General features: G+C 41.6%; 2 protein-coding genes and 1 long non-coding RNA gene across 5 annotated transcripts in view; 1 reads left to right on the top strand and 2 right to left on the bottom strand.

The window, feature by feature from the left end:
* Positions 1–4,270, bottom strand: part of traip (TRAF interacting protein) — a 36,417-nt gene extending 32,147 nt beyond the window's left edge. Inside the window, exons 1-3 of one of the 3 annotated variants that reach the window (XM_008105026.3) lie at positions 4,125–4,270; positions 1,695–1,849; positions 512–569 (exon numbers count right to left, since the gene is read on the bottom strand). In XM_008105026.3, coding sequence (XP_008103233.1) covers positions 512–569; positions 1,695–1,792 — 156 coding nt within the window. In that variant the 5' untranslated portion in view covers positions 1,793–1,849; positions 4,125–4,270. The other 2 variants (XM_008105023.3, XM_008105024.3) reach the window with 2 other exon arrangements.
* A 4,608-nt stretch (positions 4,271–8,878) lies between these two features.
* LOC134296100 (uncharacterized) lies at positions 8,879–10,791 on the top strand. The gene is made up of 2 exons (XR_010002670.1): positions 8,879–10,202; positions 10,286–10,791. It is a non-coding gene; the product is annotated as an uncharacterized LOC134296100 (long non-coding RNA).
* A 2,401-nt stretch (positions 10,792–13,192) lies between these two features.
* camkv (CaM kinase like vesicle associated) overlaps positions 13,193–22,313 on the bottom strand; it is a 72,731-nt gene continuing 63,610 nt past the window's right edge. Inside the window, exons 10-11 of the mRNA XM_062970109.1 lie at positions 21,756–21,843; positions 13,193–18,878 (exon numbers count right to left, since the gene is read on the bottom strand). Coding sequence (XP_062826179.1) covers positions 18,495–18,878; positions 21,756–21,843 — 472 coding nt within the window. The 3' untranslated portion in view covers positions 13,193–18,494. The remainder of the gene's footprint in view (positions 18,879–21,755; positions 21,844–22,313) is intronic.

Here is a 22,313-nt window from a genome sequence, read left to right as displayed (position 1 = left end):
GAGGGCCAGATGAGCTCCCTCTATCAGCTCCAGCTCCATGGAGGGACATGAGAGAAGCCGCCCACAAGGATGGTAGAAACATCAAAACATCCAGATGTTCCCTGGGCAATGTCTTTGCAGAGGACTGATTCTCTCACACCAGAAGCAACTTGCAGTTTCTCAAGTCACTCCTGACACACAAAAATTTACTTTCCCGCAAACTTCAGTTAGATGATGTCTGTTTCTGTAATTCAAATTCTTGAGCAAAATGCTTTAGTTATTTTGTTATTTTACTTGCAACACTTTGTGTTGCCATTCAAAGATTTGTTTAATTAAAGCAAGAACATGGACTCATGGTTGACAATAAATTTATACCTACAAGAGCACTGATTTGAACATGTCTAGCAGCTTTGGTTACAAAACACTGCAGCTATAGTACAGTATTGCCATAAGCAGAGTACTGGATGGCTAACATACTTAATGGCTAAAAAGCAGTTGAAATGACTGATTACTTCAAACAGCACAGATTTACCTGGATTCTACATTGTGGACAAGTCCGACTGGGTGCAGTGTCAAACCACTGAACAAGGCTAGGAGAAAAATAGACAAAAGTGAATGTTGACAAATAAAATCAGAAATGTATTACAGTTTTTTAATATGAGCTTCACTGGTAGGATTAAGTAGAAAAAGCAGAAAAAAATCAGCATAAAATATCCTATCATATTCTCAGATAGTTAAGCTTTAAAATTAACTAAGCTACTAAAGAACCACCTCTGTGTAATAGGGCTGCAACCTCTCTCACATTTATTTTCTTTTAAATCTTAACTTAGTTTAATATAAATATGTATCATAAGGGCTTATACCACAGTTTAGCTACCATTCAGAAGAGAAGCAGATTTTTTTTGCTGAAATTTTAATTGGAAGCCTCACAGTCCTGAATATTTTTAGCATTATTGCTGATGCCAAAATTGCTATGGGGGCAGCATTAGCCTGCTAGACTGTGAGGGATGCAAGACACACAGTCCTGCTTCTGAAACCATTTTTAAATCAGAATTTTAATATGAGTTATACTACATTCTATTAGGCACATCTTTGAAATGAACAGCTTGTGCTCTTTATGATTTTATATTCTAGTAAACCATATGCTTCCCGTATACAAGAAGTGTGACAATTGGTACAAGAATAGCTCAGTATCACTTTGACATTAGTTCTTCAAAGGATCTCAGTCCTCTGGACTAGAACCAACAGAAGTCAGTATTCTAGACAAAACATAAAGAAAAACATAAGCTGGCAAAGGAAAAATGTTGAAGGCTTATGGAAGAAAAAAAAGACAATATAATAATACAATATAAATAATTTATCTCTGTTTTCCTGGACTTTTTGTCCTAATCCTAGCAGGGAATATTTTGGTAATTGTCAATGACAAACAGGCATTATAACCTGAAACCCTATCACTTTCACCTTCAAAAGTACAAGAACTTCAGCCACTTAAAATATGCTTTAATGTTTTTGGCCATCAGCATCCATCCCTCAACTAAAGAGGAAGATTTGTAAAGCACAAAACAAATGAACCAAGAAACTGAAATTATCAAAAGTATTAGTTCCCAAATAACATGTAAAGTGCAGCCTGGAAAAAAAACAAAAACAGAATCAAAATATGTATTTTGGTTCTTAAGGAAACTTTCTCACTAATATTACTGTCCATATTTACTCACCACAAATAGTGGAATGTATGTCCACAGGGAATAGCTGCAACATCCCTGTCATTGTCAAAGAAATCAGAGCAGATAGTACAGTGAGCACGGATAGGCATCCTTTAAAACTGCAACATTAAGAGGAAAGCACCAGGGTTCAAGTATGGAACTTCTATCTGTAAAAGGAAACATGAACAACAAATTTAAAGGTCCTACCCAAAAGAATGAAAATCCTGAAGACACATATGCTTCTCTTACATATTTACAACATGATGGATCAAATTTGTAAACTGCTCTTTCAGAGACAGTATGTGACAAGCTGAAGGCTCAGTACTCCAGTCCAACCAACTTAAAATTCAGTAGTTCATACAGTGCCAATGGGGAAAAAAGCAAAATGTTCCATAATACAGTAAAACTGGCCTTCCATATCTATGGAATTTGTGCCCGCTGCTTAAAAATATTTTTTTTAATCCCCAAAGGCAAACTTTGATTTTATTTTTAATATTTCTGTGTATAATGGGACCAGCATTCACAGATTTTGATATCTATGGAATGTCCTGGAATCAAGCCAAAGGACCACTGCAGTTTTGTTCACTTGAAAGAAGGTTAGGATGGAAGTGCTTTCCAGATTTTTTTTTTTACTATAAAACTAGAATGAGCCACCTGTGACCTCTAGCAGCATGTAATGGAGGCAGGTCTCAGCTGAATTTCCAACACTCTTTAAGCACAATCAGTTCAACCCACTCTGCAGGCATGATTTAACCTCTGTGAGAAATGTGAAGGAAGAGAGAAAAGGGTGGCTGAAAGGGAAAGCACGAGCTTGCCTGTTCCTGCTTAGTACTGGTTTCAGCACTATCAATAACTGGACTACAGCTCGTGACAAATTACTTGTCCTTAAAAGAAAATAAAGTCCATATCTGCTCTAAATCCCAATATAGGAAGCAAATGTACTCATGTTTGATACTCTTTTCATTGACATAGTCAGTCATCACACAGCTATCTCACTGCACTTGGGTGCAAATACCATTATCCAGTTACATAAGTGTGAGTGTGTACATCCCTAAATAAAATTCACAAAACACCCAACTGAGACTACCTTCACAAACAAAAATATCATACAGGCCACTATAAACAAGGAAAAGGCTGTATTGTGTTGATTACAGTGTTGGGGTGACTTGGACTCAAATCTCCACAGTTTATTAACCACACAACTTTCCAATGGATGGCTAAAACCTTTTTAGTCCATCAAGCCTTTAAAGATAAAAGTTCTTAAGAGTAAACCAGGAGGGTGCTATGGTGTGTTCGATTATTTTAACAGTTTAAAGCATTTTAAGGGATTTAATTGGCTGTTTGCTTAATTCTATTTTAATACTAGTATGTTCCAGGTTTTAAATAGCAGCAGTTTTTAAATGTTGGGAATCACTTTGTGCCTTAATAAGTAAAAGTGTGACACCAATGATTGTAACAGCGACAGCAACAATAACAATGCCACCCTGGTAAACACAAAGCTTGCAAGGTACCTCAAAGAGAGGATACATAGGGGAACTCAAACAGAATACATTTGTCTACTTTTCCCTTTAGACATCCAGCAAATATTTGGTAGGGGCCCCTGATGGCACAGTGGATTAAACTGTTGAGCTGCTGAACTTGCTTGGTGGTTCAAATCAGGGGAATGGGGTGAGCTCTCGCTGTTAGCCCCAGCTTCTGCCAACCTAGCAGTTCAAAAACATGCAAATGTGAGCGCATCAACAGGTGATCAATTGCAACATTCACACCTGCCTCCAACAGACAACAGTTCTTTCTCCCACCCTGAACATTCCAGATATATAAACCACACTTGACTAGTTTCCAACAGTCCTCACTACCTCTGAGGATGCCTGCCATATATGCAGGCGAAAGGTCAGGAAAGAATGCTTCTGGAACATGGCCATACAGCCTGGAAAACTCACAGCAACCCATTGGCCTTTAGAGTTTGTCTCTAGCTGGAGGGCCCACTGAGTGAGTAAAGGGGCCATTCAGCAGACGGATCGCCTGTCGACTTTTGGCGACCCCATTCATTTGCAGCGCTTTCATAGGCAAGGAATAACCAAGGGTGGTTTTGCCAATTCCTTCTTCTGAAATGTAGTACCTACAGCACCTGGTATTCGTTGGTGGCCTCCCACCCAAGTACGAACCAGGGCTGACCCTATGTCGCCCCCAAGCTCCAATGGGTGCCTTAGCCCTTCTAAAGAGGGAGGCTACTAGAAGCCAGAAGGGCCTCTGCGAGAGATAACAGCGAAGGGAAGGGAAAGAAGGCCTTACACGCGAAGAGAACGCAGCTCCGCAAAGATGGGCAGCGAAAGCAACTTCCCCGAGGCTCGCTGCGGAGGCAGCCCCTGCCTTTCCCGCTCGCCTTCCCCGCCCAGAGAAGCCCGGCCCTTCTCCCCCCGCCAACGGAAAAACTGCTTCGACCTGCCGGTTCCTCACAGCCGGGCTCGCGGGATGCACAATTTCAAACTTGGTTCCTTTCTCAGTCGCATCCGGAAGGGAACGGAAGTGACGTTCCCTGCCAAAGGCGCGGGGGTTAAAAGACAGAAGGGCGAGCGAGAACGAGTTCCCGCCCTTTTTCTTTATTGGCTGCAGACGGAGGCGGAGCTTCGCCTGCGGAGGGGCGGGGCGAGCGCCTCCCTTAAAGGGCCACGCCTGGATACAGTGGGGCCAGTGTGAACGCCTCTCTCTGGTGACTGTCTTTACCTCTGGCACCAGTGTTAACTGCCCATGGCTCAAGGCTATGGAATCCTAGGTGTTGTATGGCCATGTTCCTGAATCATTCTCTCCTGACGTTTGGCCCACATCTATGGGAGGCATCCTCAGAGGTGTGAGATCTGTTGGAAACTAGGCGGGGGGGGGGGGGGGGGTTATATATCTGGAAAGTCCAGGTTGGGAGAAGGAACTCCTGTTTGTTGGAAGCAAGTGTGAATGTTGCAATTGATCACCATGATTAGCTTTTAATGATCTTGCCAATTCAAAGCCTGACGTGTCACCAGCATCTATGTCAGGCATCCTCAGAGGTTGTGAGGTTTGTTGGAAACTAGGCAAGAGGGGTTTATATATCTGTGGAATTTTCAGGGTGGGAGAAAGCACTCTTGTCTGTTTGAGAAAAGGAGGAAACCATGAAAATGAACAAAATCTGGCTGCCAGTATTAAAAAAACCCCTCGCAAATCAGGACAGTAAATAAAGAACAACACTCAGAAGACGGGGGAATTCCAGATAGGAAACCATCAGGGCCAGTGAACATCTCTCAACAAAGTATTCCCCCAGGTATGAAGAAGCCAGGCTTTGAAGCACAAGGCCATTCAATGCTAATCAAAGTTGTCAGTTGCAACATTCACATTTGCCTCAAACAAAAAAGAGTTCATTCTCCCACCCTAGACATTCCACAGATATATGAAGCCCACTTGCTTAGTTTCCAGCACACCTCACAACCTCTGAGGATGCCTGCAATAGATGTGGGCGAAATATCAGGAGAGAATGCTTCTGGAACATGGCCATACAGCCCAGAAAACTCACAGCAACCTGGTCTTTAGCCTTCTCTTCTAAAGAGTACTCCACCAAACTAAAGCTCCCATGATTCCTAGTTATGAGCCATAACTTGATACTAATTGGCATCAAGCTACATTTGTTCGTGTAGAGATGCACCCTTTGTTGTTCCACTTACTTATTAGACAAGAGCAAGGTGGAGATGTTTAGTTTTTTAGGTTTGTTGTCCCTCCCTTTTCTAGGAAACAGCTGCTTGTTACTTATGCTTATGAGTACTACTGTTTTCTAAGAAAATGTGGGATTAGCATATGAATGTAAACAATGGCTCTTAAATGGCAATGGCGTTTTGGTTTTTCTTTTGGGAAGGGACAGTAAGGAGAAGTGCACATGATCTTTCTTATGTAATATTTCCTTCTATAAAAACGGAAAGTCAGATTCCTCCTTATCTTGGAAGCTAAGCAGGATTGGCTTTGGTTGCTACTCGGATGGGAGACCACTAATGAATACCAGCTGCTGTTGGCTGTATTTCAGAGGAAGGAACTGGCAAAACCACTTCTGAGCTCTCTTAAGAAGAATATGGGGTTTCCAGAACTTAATAGGTGATTTGAAGGTCCATACATACAAAGAACAGTGCTTAGAAAATGTGGCTTCCACACACACACATCATGTGAAGAAATGTTGCTTTTGGAGCAATAAAGCCTGCCTCTCTCTTGTCTCAAGTCAAGGTGCTTATTAGTACTGAAAAGCTGCAATTTCATTTGGTTGCCTGTGAGACAGAACAATCACATGAAGCTTTCCTCCATCTCCCAAGAAGGAAAGATACAATAATGATGATGTAATTTGCAGCCCTTTCATGGCACCTGAAAAGTGCCCTCTTGACCTAATAGTGGTGCAGCCCACCCCAAATAAAGGGGAGGGAAGCTGCTCTAGCTCCAGGGCGGGATGGCAGATCACTGCAGCTTCTGGAGCAGCTCATTGACTTTCACTACCTTCTGGAAGTGATCCTCCCAAAGGATTTGCTAGGCTGGACTATGGTTTTGAGAGGCCTTGATAGGAATAGTTGATGATTTGCAGGGAAATAAATCTGACAGATTGGTGTTTGTTAGCCCTGTGAGTGGTGTAGATAGGTGTCTACTTGCTACTTTACAAAAAGTGGATGGGAATATGTGAATGCACATGATCTTGGAAGATACAATTAATCTCAATTTGGAGATCTGATAACTGTTCAGAGTGAGAGCCAGTCTAATGTTGTCTATGACTCAGGAGACCAGGGTTCAAATCCCTGCCCAGCCATGGAAATCCACTGGGTGACCTTTATTTATTTATTTATTTATTTTATTTATTTCCAGAATTTATACCCCGCCCTTCTCACCCGGGGGGACTCAGGGCGGCTTACACAGTTGGCAACATTTAATGCCAAGAACATAATAATAAAACAAAAAACAGTACATATAATCAATTAAAACTTGGACCTTGGGCATGTCTCGCTCTCAGCCTCAGAGAAAGGCAAAGGCAACCTCCCCAAACAAATATTGTCTGGAAAGCCCTTGATGGGTTCACCTTAAGGTCACCATTGGCTGGAAGTGTCTTGAAGACAAACAATAAAAATTGTTTGAAATCGAGAGGGTAGGAATCAGTTTCACTAGATAGGGATCCAAGACACTGTTTGTTCAGTGTCTATGAATAGGCATAGTCCAGACCCCAGGAGAACACATTGTATCCCTTCCTCTCCTTAATCACTTTCATCATATGAAAACAACCTGTCTAAAGAGAAAAATCTATTGCATACAGTACATGGAATATCTCTGCATGATCCACAATCTGAATTTTTCCTGGTTTGTTTGGGGAGCTTTTATAGGTCTCTTATTTAGACAACATGCTTTCACAAAAAGCAAAAATCATGAGAAAGCTACTGAACAGATTTTTATCTAAAGTAAGGCTGAGCAAAGTCTGGCTAATAATTATTGTTTTTGCCACCTTTGATTTGTTGGCCTTCAATTCCAGGCTCCTACAATGGTAATTCTCCTTTAGTTTAGCAGTATTTTTGGCAATCTGTGTGGACTCCTGAGGGCCCAGAGGGAGGAAACTGCCCCCCGAATCCCCTAGGGTTGCCCGCTCCTATTTCCAAGACTACACATTTGTAATGAATAAATTGGATAAATCCTAAGCCAGTGGTTCTCAACCTGTGGGTCCCGAGGTGTTTTGGCCTATAACTCCCAGAAATCCCAGCCAGTTTACGAGCTATTAGGATATCTGGGAGTTGAAGGCCAAAAACATCTGGGGACCCACAGGTTGAGAACCACTGCTCTAAGAGATAGCGTTTTCCACAGGGGCTACTGATGAATAGGATCTAAATACAATGGAATTTATTCCTTAGGGAAGCATTCTTAGGATTTGCCCTCTGGAATAAAATAATGTGGACTATTGAAGCTGCTTTAGAAGCAACAAAAATCCTCTTCCAAGTTATACCATTGAGAAAAGGCAGTAATTTCCCATTCATGCCACTTTTAACCATGACATAAGAGATCCTCCTCCCATACAGCTGATCTGGCTACATCTGTTTTCAGCATGAGTGTCAAAAGTCAGATGCCAATAAGAGAGCAAAACAGAGTTTATTAAAGCAAATGTCCAAAAATAGCTCAACAAACACAAAAAGGCTTAAAACACTTAACTTTCAGTGTTATTAAGCAGATTGAGTGAGAAAAACCCCCAAAAACAAAGACTGGCAAATAATCCGGGTTAAACTTAGAGTCCTAGAACTTGCCTCAAGAGTTCACAATGGGCCGAAAAACGAGGGCAAAAACTAAGACAAGCATTATTGAAGCCCACAAACCCTTCCCAAAACTTAAATGTTCAAAAGGAGTTCAAAACCAAACAAACGCCCAAACTGGGCTAAAGGACTCTCAGTTAAGAGCAAACAAGCCAGCAGAACAGCAAGACGCTGGCAAGCCCGCAACCGCTGCAGGAACATACGCCAAACCAGACGTTAAGGGAGTGGAGCAGGAAAGCGCCGTCGAGCCGGTCCGGAGTCGGGATAAGCCAGCAGCACCAAGCCGTTGTAGAAGCAAACGCCAAGCCAGTAGTTAAAGGAGCAGAGCGAGAAAGCATCGTCAAGCCGGTCCGGAGTCGGGATGAGCAGTCAGGCAGCCACCAAGTAGAGAATGATGCCAAACCACGATTTGATAGCGAAGAGCAAAGCCGAGTCAAGTTCCAGTCCAAGGTCCGAGAGGTTGAAGTCATCCAAGAAGGTCACAACACGGAATGGCACAGAGAGCTAAAGCAATGAGGGCGAACAGCAGCTAATACAAAATAGTAATAACACTGCAGTCCAGGAAAACCCACACAAATCCCGCCCTCCGTTGCAGAATAACCCAGATTAAACTTACATCCGTTGCAAAGTCCCAATCCAGTCTTCAGTAACCCAATGGCGCCCAGCAACACCTTGCCACACGCAAGGTATAATGGCCAAACAACCCCAATATATCCAGGTCTCCCTGGGCTTCCAAACTATCCACGCCCAAAGAGCAGGTGTCTCAACTTCTTAATCTGAATCAGAACTCCACACAGCCAATGCCCTTGGGTCATCCTGCCCATGCCAACTCTATTCACACCTGTGGACCCCCTCTCACTCCTCCAAACAGACTAAATGGGATCTGCTTCTGAAGACACCCAAGCTTCCCCAGCATCAGCAGCATCCATGGGCCCCGATTCTTCCCCAAGCATCTCCGGTGCCCGTGCCCAGTCCGTGCCCGGTTCCTCTGTTAATACCTGTCCCCCAGCATCCATTTCCTCTTCCAGATCCCCATCTGAATCCTCCTCAGAAGACTCCCCATCAGTCTCCCTGACCCTCTTCCTAAACAAATCCTCCAACGAGCCCTCCTCGCGAGGGATTTTCCTTCCTCTCCTAATCCCACCACCATCATCCGCAGTCTCCAAAGGCACATTCACAACAATGGGTTTGTTGCAAAAGATTGGAAAATGGAAACCATCTATAGTTGCAATACTTATGATTTTTTTTACTGAATGTGTATTAATGCCTTTTTTGTCTCTGAAGTTTCCAAAGAGAAAGACTATCTCATACTGAATGAACTCCATGAGTATTGTTCTTTTAGCTCTGAACTCTAGAGAAGAAACAGATAATGTGTAAAGGAAATAGTATAGTCTTGCAGATATGTATAAACATATTGATAAGGCTGTATGTGTTAGATTGAGTCTGACAACACACTAGGATTCACATTCCTGTTCTCGACATGAGAGACAGAAATGTAGTTTTAGGTGCATTTGAACAAGGATTAAAAGGAATGGCTAATGGTTGGGCAGGAAGGTGGATTTACAATTGCATTCCAACCTTTTTGCATTTTATGTGTTATTTGAGAAATATTCTGGCTGAAGTACTGATCTAGCTCTTCAAGTAAGAATTTACTTAAAATTAATTTCTCATATTTATTATACTGTTTTAAAAATAAGGTATTGTTATGGTTGAGCCTTATGGCTCCGATACTGGGAGACGTGGTCGTAAGACTCCTCGGGAGTCAGATACTCTCGAGGAGCGAGAAAGGAAGCGGCTGCGGGACTTATTTGCAGAACCATCTGACGAGGATTCCTTTGAGGGTTTTACTGAGAGAATGGAGGAAGAGATGGTTAGCTCAGAGGAGGATGACATGGAATGGACTCGTGTGAGGGAGGAGTTGGGTGCCACTGGCAATGATAGTATGGAAGGCGATTGGGGACCTTCAGGATTAGACCCGTGGACAAGCTGGAGGGATGGGACGGGATCCACAGCTGGGGATGCTGTGGGGCGTAGTCAAAGGTGTTTCAGTTCTGATGAGGAAAGTGATGAGGAAACGCCTGGAATTAGGGTAACAGCTGATAGTGATGAGGAGCTGTAAACTGGCATAAAATGGGGTTTGGAAGCAATGGCTAATTGCGTTGGGCAAGGTAATCTGGACGAACGCTTGGGCTCTGTGTGGGAAATTCCTGAAGACGGGTGTGATTCGTTTGCTGACTACGTAAGTTACCAAGGACACTGGGCATAGACGGTGGGAGGAACTGTGTGGGCTTTTGTTGTGCAACCTGTGCTTAATCTTAATAGCTTGGACCTCCGTCGTCTTCTTGACGGACGCCATCTGTTTATTCTGGACTGACTGACTGACTGACTACGGCCTCGGACTCTCCTTCCTGTGATTATCGTTGGACCTGGTGAACTACAAACGTCTGTACCTGCCTTACGACCTCCGGACCGGATTGGAACTTCGCTGACCGCTTCTGCCCTTGAATGCTGCGTTTGTATCTGGAAATTGCTTGCTGTGTGGAGGAGTAACCTCTTAGTTACTCAAACATAGCTTTTGGCAGCAGAGAAGCATCTGCTGCCAGTTTTTTGTATTCCTTTGAACCTTTTGTTCACCAGCTTTTGTTTGTTTTAGTCCCAGGCTGAAGTAAGCTTTTTTGGTTTAACCCGGATTAAACTCCGGTTTAATCCGGTTTATCTTTTGAACGTTTTCCTTGTGTCTTTTTACTTTTAAGGCCAATGTTTGCCTAGCCCTTGTCTTTTACGGGCATTTTTGGTTCTGTAACTCCAATAAACTTTGTTATATCTTATCTTGTGGCGTTCTGTCCTTGACAGGTATTGCAACTGCTATTTACAATATTTTAAAAACAATTTGCGTTACTTACTACATTGATGGTAGCTTTTCTTTATATTCATAAGAAAAACACCTCAAGATTAATGAAGCAAAAGTGATCTCAATTTGTCTCTAAATGTGCCCAATGATGCCTTTTAAAAGCAACTTTTTAAAGTAACCATAAAATATTATTTTTACATTTGAACTTTTTTCTTCCCATCATCCATTTGTTAAGAGCCCTGCTGGAGAAGCATGAAGAAAAGCCATTAGAGTCGAGGATACTGTTCCAGACAGGGGCCAAAGAGGTGTCCACACAACCAAGGTCCAAAAGTAGTGGTCCTCACTCCATGTTTGTCCCCCAGTGACTGGTGTACAGGCTGAGTTACATTAGCTATGTGGTTGAACACAGCTAGAAAGGTGAGAAATCATTCAATACCTGTCACCTCTGAATTTGCCTAATTCCTTTCCAAAAGCAATCATCCAATCCATTACATCTTGCAGGAGGTCTGGACATGTCAAAGGTTCCACACATCTTCACACCGTCAATGTAGTACAGTACTAAGTATCTAGAACTCTCAATAGTCTATCTCTTTTGTTATCATCCCACCTAAACTATCAGATCCCCGGATGCTTTAACTTGTAAGAGAGACTCCAGCCAGTCCAATAGGTTTGATTTTCCTACTTTCATCCAGGGAATTCCATGACTGAGTGGATTTAGAACTTGAACCTCTCAAGCCCTGGTTCCAAATTCCAAGTGCTACATTAAAATGGTTCTGACACCTTCTAGCTGTGGCTGACAGGTGACCTCCCAAGTGTGGAAAATGTACCTCCTCCTCTTCCCTTTCCCTCCTGCATTTGGAATTGCCTTACCCATTTCTTTCTTCTGTTGCTATGGACTTCTGCAGAAGTCACCGTCTCCACCCTCTTGTGAAGTCAAATGGGTCAAGGTTTTTCTCCATTTAGGTACAGCAGTAATAAACAAATGAAAAAGCACCCACTAAGACATTAGTGAAACTGATAAGTTTTCTGCCAAAGCGAATGGCAATAAAATGTGTGGGCAGGTAATGCATGTGAAAAAGGTATTGGAGTCCTCGTGGACAACAAGTTAGACATGAGCCAACAATGTGATGCAGCGGTGAAAAAATCCAATGGGATTTTGGCCTGCATAAACAGGAGTATAGTGTCTAGATCCAGGGAAGTCATGTTGCCCCTCTATTCTGCCTTGGTCAGACCACACCTGGAATACTGTGTCTAATTCTGGGCACCACAACTGAAGGGAGATGTTGACAAGCTGGAAAGTGTCCTGAGGAGGGTGGCTAAAATGATCAAGGGTCTGGAGAACAAGCCCTATGAGGAGCGGCTTAAAGAGCTGGGCATGTTTAGCCTGCAGAAGAGAAGGCTGAGAGGAGACATGATACATGAGGGGAAGTCATAGGGAGGAGGAAGCAAGCTTGTTTTCTGCCACCCTGGAGACTAGGACACGGAACAATGGCTTCAAACAACAGGAAAGGAGATTCCACCTGAACGTTAGGAAGAACTTCCTCACTGTGAGAGGTGTTCGGCAGTGGAACTCTCTCCCCCGGACTGTGGTGGAGGCTCCTTCTTTGGAGGCTTTTAAGCAGAGACTGGATGGCCATCTATCAGGGGTGCTTGGAGTGTGATTTTCCTGCTTCTTGGCAGGGGGTTGGACTCGATGGCCTGTGAGGTCTCTTCCAACTTTATGATTCTATACAGAAAGTGCTACACACCATTGTGAAACATGTTCCAATGGCATACCTCCTGAATCCACTTGCAAGGCTGCATGGTCCAGCATCTCGGCTACACAAGGGAAGATGACTGCTTCTCTGATAGTTGATGTGGCTTTTAAATAATGAATCGTGTAAGTTTAGATGTGCATTAATATGGGGAGGATTCCTGTGTTCATTAAAGTCTGGCTTTGCCTTTCCCTGAGTTGTTTCTTTCCTTTTCCACTTTCATGTCATCTTGAATCAAGGTGGCCATTTTCTTCCTAGTAATTGCTGAATAGGTTGCCTCCGAAATGTATCTCGTTAGAAGGAAACAAGGGATGAAAATGTACCACCTTTTTCTTTGCCTGTTCCAGAGCCGCAAACCAGGATTTAAATATAGAAGTTGATTGACACAAAGAGCAAAGATAATTTGGGAAAGGCTGCTCCTCCAGGCATGTCTTGTATCTGGTACAAACACTTGGAGGATAAAACAAGGGATCCTTGGGGATGTGTACAAAATTGGGATAGAGATAAATACCCCTTCCTTTGTGATCAATAGGCTGATATTATTACCAATCTTGACATGAATTGGAAGAAGGCAGCTGTAAGAGTGACTACAATGGAGACAGAGATACAAACAGACAATACAAGTGCAAGTGGCCTCTCAATATATCCACCAAAGATATTTATTTTTTCCCCAGTGGTACAGTGCGGCAATTACACAGGAATTTCTGGGTGGCTGTAGTCAAAATAAAACAATTCCATAGATTGAACTCAAACTTACAAACATGCAGCTGCTTGTGAGGGAGGAAAAAGAAGAGGGATGCTAGAGGCAGGACCTGAGGCAGGCAGGTGGTTGAGACGGAGGCTTCACACCGAGGAGGTCTGTCTTGTGCAGACTACTCAAAACAACAGTCAGGGCTCCTTGTGTAGGGCTAAACCTGGGATACCAGAAATGAGGAAAGAGGGAGGGGTGCATGGTTCATGCAGAGAGTTGCCATCTGTTTTCCTGAGAGAGGCTTTATGTTTATGAGGTGTATGTGGTGGACAAACTGAACAGGTACAGCATTTGTTAGTTTTACAATGCAGAAATGGAGAAAGCATCACCCTTGGATTTCTGTGAACTGTGTTGCAGTTAAAAATGGATAAGCTTCTCTCAGGAATGGAAATGACAACTGGAGTCTCACCTATCCTTGGATATGGCTGAGATGAGTGCACCCCTGCCCCCTATGAATATACTGAGTAGCCTATGTGGGTTTTACAACTCTTCCTAGTATAAAAATAGCTGAGTCTGTTGCACAGTTTGTAAAGAATGCTTGGAATGAATGAGGGGATGAATACAACCTGTGTGCTCCTATTTTCATTGTTATAGCTAAGGCCCTTGCACATACTTAGAAACAGCTAAGATCAGTCTGCCCAAAGTGATCATTCCATTTAAAATCAAATTGAAACCAAATCAAAATTTCTGCTAATTGATAGTTCAGTCTTGCAAGTGTCTACTCAAAAGAGGGTATAGAATTGCAGCCTGGAAAATTAAGACCACCTTCCTACCCATGTGTACCTGAAAGTAAGTCACACTGAACTCAGAAGGGCTTTCTGAAAAATATATAGGACTGCACTATCAAGCAAGGAACAATAGGGCATCTAGGAGCCATGCATCTGTAGCAAACAAAGTCCTGGCCAGTCCATAATTTATAGTTTATAATGTCTTTCTTTTTTAAAGAGAATAAATACACATTTCTAAATAATTAAAAAATAAGTTACATATATATATATAAAATCATTACTCGCAGCAGTGGATTCCCGTGAGAGTGGTCTCAAATTTTCAGGAACAGGTATAAAAAATTATGCCGATAGAATACTCATCTTACAGAAATGTCAGAAAAAAATAGGGGGAAATTTCTGTAACCTTTTGTAGATCACCAGCAACTGATACAAACATCGGACTTCACCATTTTAATCTTTAAAATGGCTACATATAGGACAAATGTGATTCAAATCTGCTTAGATGCCTTCTTTAGAGTATATCTACACTAGAATTAATCAAATTTGATACCATGTTAACTGCCATGGCTCAATGCTAAAGAATTCTGAAAGCACCAAATTCTTTGGCAGAGAAAGCTACAGACCTTGTAAAACTGTGACTCCCATGACTGTGTAACATTGAGCCTTGGCAGTTAACATGGGGTCAAACTGCACTCATTCTACAGTATAGATGCACCCTTAGTACTGTTGACTGGGATTATTAGAGATCAGAGTGGCCCAAGGATCAGGCCTCCACTACAGTCAAATTGCTCTGTTTAAGAATCAGGAATCTAGAATGAAACGCCAAACCGCACCAGTTCGTATCATAAGCCACCATAGAGTAAAACAGTGAGTAACAGAAGACCTAGTGTTTGTCCTGTGCTAATAAGAAGTGGTAATAACACAACCCACATAATGCTGTACATTATAACACATAGTCATTCACTTTCTCTCTCTTTCACACACACAGAGAATGTAGCTTAATGCAAGACAAAAATATACAGATTGAAAAATTCAACACAAAAAACATACGGCAAATAATAGAGTATCTCCTGTTAATTATGCATATGTAGGGCAAATGATACTGGGATGATGTATTTGTTTCACAACATTTCTTTTCCCATAGTAAAAAGTGTTGTGCTAATAGGAGAAACCACTTTGTCTGCTTGCATCACCACTCATGCATGTGGCTTGCACATTCTTTTGGAAAATGCACCCACAGTGAGAGGGGGCTCAGGAACCAACTTGAAGCAGGAACAAATGTTTCAAGTACTTGACTACTGTGGTGGTTGATGACAGATAGAAAGTTTAATAAACAGAAACCAGCAAGCTGTCTCTGGTTGGGGATGTTCTTTCCTTCACGTCAATCCCTGCTGATCCCAGCAGGCTCTTTTTTATTGGACCATTGGTTGCCAACAGGAGACTGTAACATGTTGAAAAGTAACTCTAGGATTATGAATCTGGATATGAAATAGTTCCTAATGTTTCTCTTCCTTGTGGGTAATAGAGCCCCCAGCTCCAAAAACCTAGAACCCTATATAATTATCTGGGAGACAGAAACAGACAAAATTAAGAGCCACATAATCCAAGTTATACAAACAATCACAAATAAGATGTTTGAATGGGTTTCAATGCAGTAAACTGTGTGTAGGTAGTTTCTTGCCCAGTTTTAGTGAGTCTTCACTGTGCAATTTCTAACAGCAATAAGATCAAGAACTGTGTTGGCACATGGTGGAATATTTCACATAATAAATATTGCATGTATGATTTAAATCTTTGTTCAAGGCTTGTATTAGAGAAAATGCCAAAAGTTTGTTTGTCTGGCTTATTATGCTATCTCTCACTATGCAATAATAGTTCCTGTGAAGGAATTCCAATACACAAGTTAGTATGAATTGTCAGATGGTGAAAATCCAGGTGCCATATGACCCAAGTATCATGCAACAGGAACACCTATCTTGTCTCCTCTCTCAAGGGGACAACATGCTTCATGTATGGTGAGATACTTCTGTTTCCATGAATTCCCCTGAATGGGACCACTATATTAGTCGTTAACTGACTGCATCATTGTATATTGTAAAATGGAATGGAGATTTTTTTTTTTTTGGTTCCAATACATTTTCGTTAGCTGGGACAAAAAGCACCCCAATGGCAAAGATCAGCAGATTTGTTTGGAAAGTTTTGTTATCTCAGCTGCTTTTTCTTTGTATAAAAGAGCCTATGAGCAAGTGGCTAAAATTAGGAGACACTGTTTACAATGGGCTATTGCTAGTGACAATGCTGTAGAATGGCTACATTGTTCTGTATGGAATCCATAACAAAACATGATTCTGGGAAACGAAAATACCCTGCCTGAGTGCAGCTGAAATGCTGTGTTTGGCAGTAATTTCGGTTTGCCGATCAATGAAAAAGCAGAAGAGAACAAGGCTGGATTTGAAGAAGAAATTCTTCATCAAACTTTTCTAGTTGCAGAAAAACTATAGCTAGGAAAAACACAGCATGTTTGTTTATATCTTGTCTACAATTGCATCCTTCCTCTGCAAATCTGGCTACTGGTGTATGTTTGTCATCTGGTTATGCAGTGTTGTTGAACTCAGTGGAATCTGCTTTTGAATAGAACATCCAAATGATGGAGGTTAATCACCAGATGTTATTGAAGCTACAACATAGTCCTTGGTTTAGTTGATCTATCTTTAGTCATAAATTGGCATGATTATCTCTCACTGATAGGAACCTGGGCAGCTATCTATCTGCAGCTCATATGTGGCTCTATAATTTTTCATAGCAGTTTTCTAAGCTGTGTGTCGCAACACATTAGCGTGTAGGTGTGTCATGTGAACTTAACTAGAAACCTCTGGGTCTGTGTGAGAAACCATAAGCTATAAATCATGTTTATTTAAATATATAAATGAAAGGTTTTCACAATCATGACATGTGTTCCCATGCATTTTGTTACTGTAATTTGTGTCTCTATATTTTATAAGGAGTTGGATGAACCTCCACTTGTCTAGTAAGACTGAATTACTGTGTCACAAAATGATGCATGTCTAAAAAGTGTATTACCAACATGAAATGTTTGAAAAGCTGCTTTACAGCATGCCAACCTTTTCTAGCAGCTCCTACAAGAAATGTAGAATGATTACACTTCCTACCATGTAAACTTCATGACATCGTTATTTCTCTCTTATAGGCGAGAGGACAGAACTGAATAATGTTAAAAACAATGAATGCAGCATTTATTATACAAGCTCAGGACTGCTAGCTTTGGATTACAGTGTTGGGGTGAAAGAGAGCATCCTAAGTGGTTACCCATAAGCATGTTAGCTTCTTGACTACTGCAGTTTTGGAGGCAACAAAAGAAATATGTGAATTCCAAAATAAATAAATAAATAAATAAATAAAGGTGTAGCTTATCATGTGCTATTACCCCCTCTATGCCCAGCTTTCTTAAAGATGGCTTGCTTTCCAATTTGGCCCAAAGTTCCAATGTATCCATATACTGAGAGTTATATGGAAGGCCACATACTACACACATATATTATACTAAACATGGAATTGCATTAGCTCTGTGCATGCAAATTCAGACAGTGAACAGAGAGATAAAAACAATGTCAGAAGCTGAACACATGAATTCCACATTCATTCATACAGCAGTGGTGGGTAACACATGTCCCTTTAGAGGCTGTCCCATCAGCCCTTTGTCAGCATAGTCAATGGTGAGGGGTAATGGGAATGACTGTCCAATAACATCTGGAAAGCTGCCCATTTTTTCTGTATAAGTATCTCAGACCTAGCAAACCCTTTGCTGTATAGGTATATCAAACCTAGCAGATCCATTATGGTAATGTGTGGACTTCTGTATCTTTCACTGAGATCCTGGCAACTTGACTTGAATGTGCATTTCATTTCCTGCACTGTAGCCAATTAGTAAGTATAGCTGATCTGATTGTTCTGGTTTCAGTTCAATAGGCTCAGACAATCCAGAACCCAGACAGAAAATGAGAATAGTCTGAGAGGACTGCATTTTTGATAGCAGCTAAACTAAGAAGTGCATAAATAAATCAAGAAAATCAAATGCCCACTAGTAGAGAGAAAATAAACTGATAAAAATCTACCAATAGGGCAAAGGAAAAGAAAGCAATGTAGGCAGGGAGGGGGAAAGAGAGAATATTTCATGCAGTGGGTTATGGAGGCCCAGCTATCTGTTTACTGGAGCCCATTAGGGTCACTCTGGACTTTGTCACATAAAAAATAGAAACTCTGCTGGCACCTAGCTGAAGACACACAGAGTCAGACCACCGACAGCCAGACGCAGAGGGGATTTTTGGGGAAGCTAGGACAGTTTGGGGGTACCATGCCAGTGACTATTTACAAAAAAAGATACAACAAAGAAAGGTACAACCCTGCCCTTGCCCAGCTCCCCTCTGACTCAGCCGGTCTCCTCATTCCAGGACTCTGGAGTGGCGCTCGGAGCTGTGTTTTGTTCCCCATTACACGTAGCAGGGGCTGCTGCTGGGGCTGCTGCTGGGGCTGCTGTGGTGGCTGGAGTTTCTGCAGTAGCTATTGGAGCTGTTGATGCTGTTCCTTCTGGGCTTGCTGCTGCAGCAAGGGGGGCTGTTGCTGTTGTAGCTGTGGCCGCCTCAGTCGCCGCTGGGACTTTGCCGTCTGCCTCTGGTTTGGCATGTGAGGAGCTGGTGGTCTCTGTGGGGGCAGCACCATCTGCTGTTGCAGCAGCGGGAGGATTTGCCTTGGCTGCATCTGTGTGTTCTGGTGCTCGGAGTCTCTTCATCATTGTGGTCACACGGACCGCTTTCTGTAGGATGGGAGGGAGAGAGAGGAGGTTGCCCAGTGGGTTAAAGAATGATTTAATGCCCCCTCAATATTGAGACAATAAGACAGGTATCTCCATCTAGCTTTCTGCCCTCCCCCTTACAATCTGATATTATCAATTCAAAAGTGTTTTTTAACAAATAATAATCTCAGCATGTTTGTACATGTTTGTTTGGAAGGATGTCAGCTTTGTTGTGAAATTGATTTCAGCACTTCTGACTGCAGACAAACACTTGAGAAGCCGCCTCAAGGCTAAGATTCTCAAGCCTAAATCAACAAAAAGCAAATAATTGTATTACACCTCACAATGTTTTACTGATGACTAGCAGCCTTCTAAAAGTACAGTATAGGGCTAGGTACCATTTAATTTTTTTCAGGTAAATGATTTGGCTTTTAAATCAATTAATTTTGCCAATATAAGTAAAGAATACTAGCAAGTTTTCTCATCTTATTTATTTGGAGTGTTTATGTATTGTCTCCCAGATCACAAGAGTTCCAGAGCTGATACATAACCAATAAAAACATCTAAAACAGTATACAGATTTTAAAAATGCTCAAAATAATATTATAATATATTGTATGTACGTGTAATATTAATAATAATATTATGATGTAATACAATGTAATAATTATTATAATTCACTATTATAATTGTATATTTATATTACATGCAATATTACTAATAATATTGCAATATAGTTGTATAATATAATATATGTATATGTACTTATAAACCGCCCTGAGTCCCCTTCGGGGTGAGAAGGGTGGGATATAAATGTCGCTAATAATAAATAAATAAATAAAATACAATAAAATCCTCTTTAAACGTACTCCTAACAATCCTAAAATATGGTTTTATATCACGCTATTAAAACAAAGCCATTTCAAATATCAAAGGGCATGTGGAACAGCACTGTTTTATTTGTCTGCCAGAAGGTCAAAACAGATGAAACCAACTTAACTTCCTTTGGTGGGAAGTTCCACATTCCTTGTGCTGGTATAAAAAAAACCCTGTTACATGTCCTTACGAATCTAATTTCACAGGGTATTGGGACATGCAACAGGCACTCAGTAGAAGATCTCAAATTCTGAATAGTCTGGCCTTAATATCAGTTAGCTATTTCCCAATCAACCAGAGAATAGATTCCCAACACTTGCAGCGGGGGATGATCAGTAAGGCAGGACTGGGTCGGGGCACGGCATGGCCAGGGGACACTAGTGAGCGGTATGATTAGCTACATTATACAGCTATGTGGCTGATCTAAAAGTATGGTCACTCCCCCATCCCAATCTTATTTGCACAAAACATTTTGCAGAAAAACAATTTTTTTTGCAAGAGAGGAAAATAATGTTCAAATGCAGAAAAATATTTGCATTAGCTCTGTTGTGGTAATCTCTGAGCGGTTAGACTCAATTTAACCCTCTCTGGGGGAGATTCCACCAAAATCAGCAGAGTAGCAAAAACAAAGCTCTCAAATGCAACAGTTACTTACACTGGCGAGCAAGAGAAGCCTTTTTTTTAGGATTGCAATGGACTGCAGAGTCTCAATAAAAGTTCAAAAAGTATTTATTCAGGTAAAAGGAACTCCATTGTAGATAGAAAGCCTTGGGAGCTGTCTAGATTACTATAGACTGGATTCTAAGGAAAAATAAGTAAGGAAAAATAACTAACATCTACATAGTTACATCTTGCCAGGAGAGATGGCAGGATGCTGCTTGTTAGTTTGAAGAACAAAGGGAGAAGAGAGAGAACCAAAATGGTTCCAACCTCATGGTCCAGTTTATTGGGGCCATAAAAGACACTCTGACCAATTGGAAGTTAGTGTCCCTAAAGATTCACATTTCTACCAACTTCAAAGTAAGGGACGTGACGTAAACAGGATAGAGTGAAACACAGTGAAGCCTGTCTAGGCATGCTTTGGAAACAGGGAAAGGATTCCCTCAATCTAACTCTATCATCTATCTAACTACATTTGGACTTGAGTAGTCCAGGATGATTTCCCAACAAGCTCTACAGTGTGAAAGCTTATGAAATTATTTATTCCTGAATAACTTACAACAAGAAAAGTAGCATATAGGCGGAGAGATAGAACTTAGTGAGCCACATGGCTAAGTATAGACTGGGTTTCCCAAATGCAATCACTTCAGAAACAGCCAGCATTCTCTGCCATACCATCACCAGTCATTGTAAGTATTGTACAGGATAGACAATTGCTTTCCATCTCCTACCAATCTGTAGTCCGGAGATTGGCCAGTGTGGTTTTCTCAGGTGTGGGATTTTGGCAATTATGGCCGAAAGACCATAACTTCCAAAATTATCCCTTTTTAATTCTTCTTGTAGGAGCCATGGTGGTGCGGTGGGTTAAACTGCTCAGCTGCTGAACTTGCTGACCGAAAGGTCAGTGATTTGAATCTGAGGAGCAGGGTGAGCTCCCGCTGTTAGCCCCAGCTTCGGCCAACCTGGCAGTTCGAAAACATGCAAGTGTGAGTAGATCAACAGGTACTGCTCTGGCAGGAAGGTAACGGCACTCCATGCAGTCATGCCAGCCACATGACCTTGGAGGTGTCTATGTACAATGCCAGCTCTTTGGCTTAGAAATAGAGACGAGTACCAACCCACAGAGTCAGGCATGGCTAGACTTAATGTCAGGGGAAAACCTTTACCGTTAACTCTTCTTGTATATTTAGCTAGCCTTCCCAGTATAAAACCAAAACCCATTGACAGTGAAAGTGCAGAAGAGACCAGAAACAGAGCAAGAGAGAATTGGATATATCTCCTCAGGTCTGAGGCTATTTTAGATTGCCTTGGGTCTTACTGTTACTCAATGCCAGGGAGGGTGCTTGTCAACATCACTCTTACCTTCCATTTTGCCCTGGCAAAATTCTTCTCAATCTGAGCACATACACCATCCTTTATATTCTTGTCTGAAGCTGCATTACCAGAAATCCTGGAGGAAGGGAAGGAGAGAGACGGTTTCAAAGAATTGTGTCACCTAGCAAGAATCTCCTACTTAGCCTGACTTTCTTGATTAGTTTTGTTAACTGGCCTCTGATGTCTAAAAGGGAAGATTGCAGCCAGCTACGTACTACTATGTTACTCAGTCCTCAGCTAAACTAAAATCAAACTCTGAATGCAAAAAATTATGTTGCCTTAATAGTTATTTCTTTATCGGCTTTATCCTATGGACTGTTTAGATTTATAGCCAAATGTTTTGCTCCCCAAGACAGGACTCAAAGCAGCTAAATTCTTTAGTTAGTTCCAAATAAGTAGAGGCCTTGAAGCAATGAGATTTATCTTTTTATTGACTAACAATAACTGATTGAATGAGTCTACTCAAGTTTAGGACTCACCAACTGGATTTCTAGTATCATGGAAACAGAAAACAGACTTTTAAAACAACAACAAAAATCATTAAAA

Source organism: Anolis carolinensis, chromosome 2 (genome assembly GCF_035594765.1).
Source record: "Anolis carolinensis isolate JA03-04 chromosome 2, rAnoCar3.1.pri, whole genome shotgun sequence".
Taxonomy (NCBI): Eukaryota; Metazoa; Chordata; class Lepidosauria; order Squamata; family Dactyloidae; genus Anolis; species Anolis carolinensis.
This window is presented reverse-complemented; position numbering and strand designations above follow the sequence as displayed.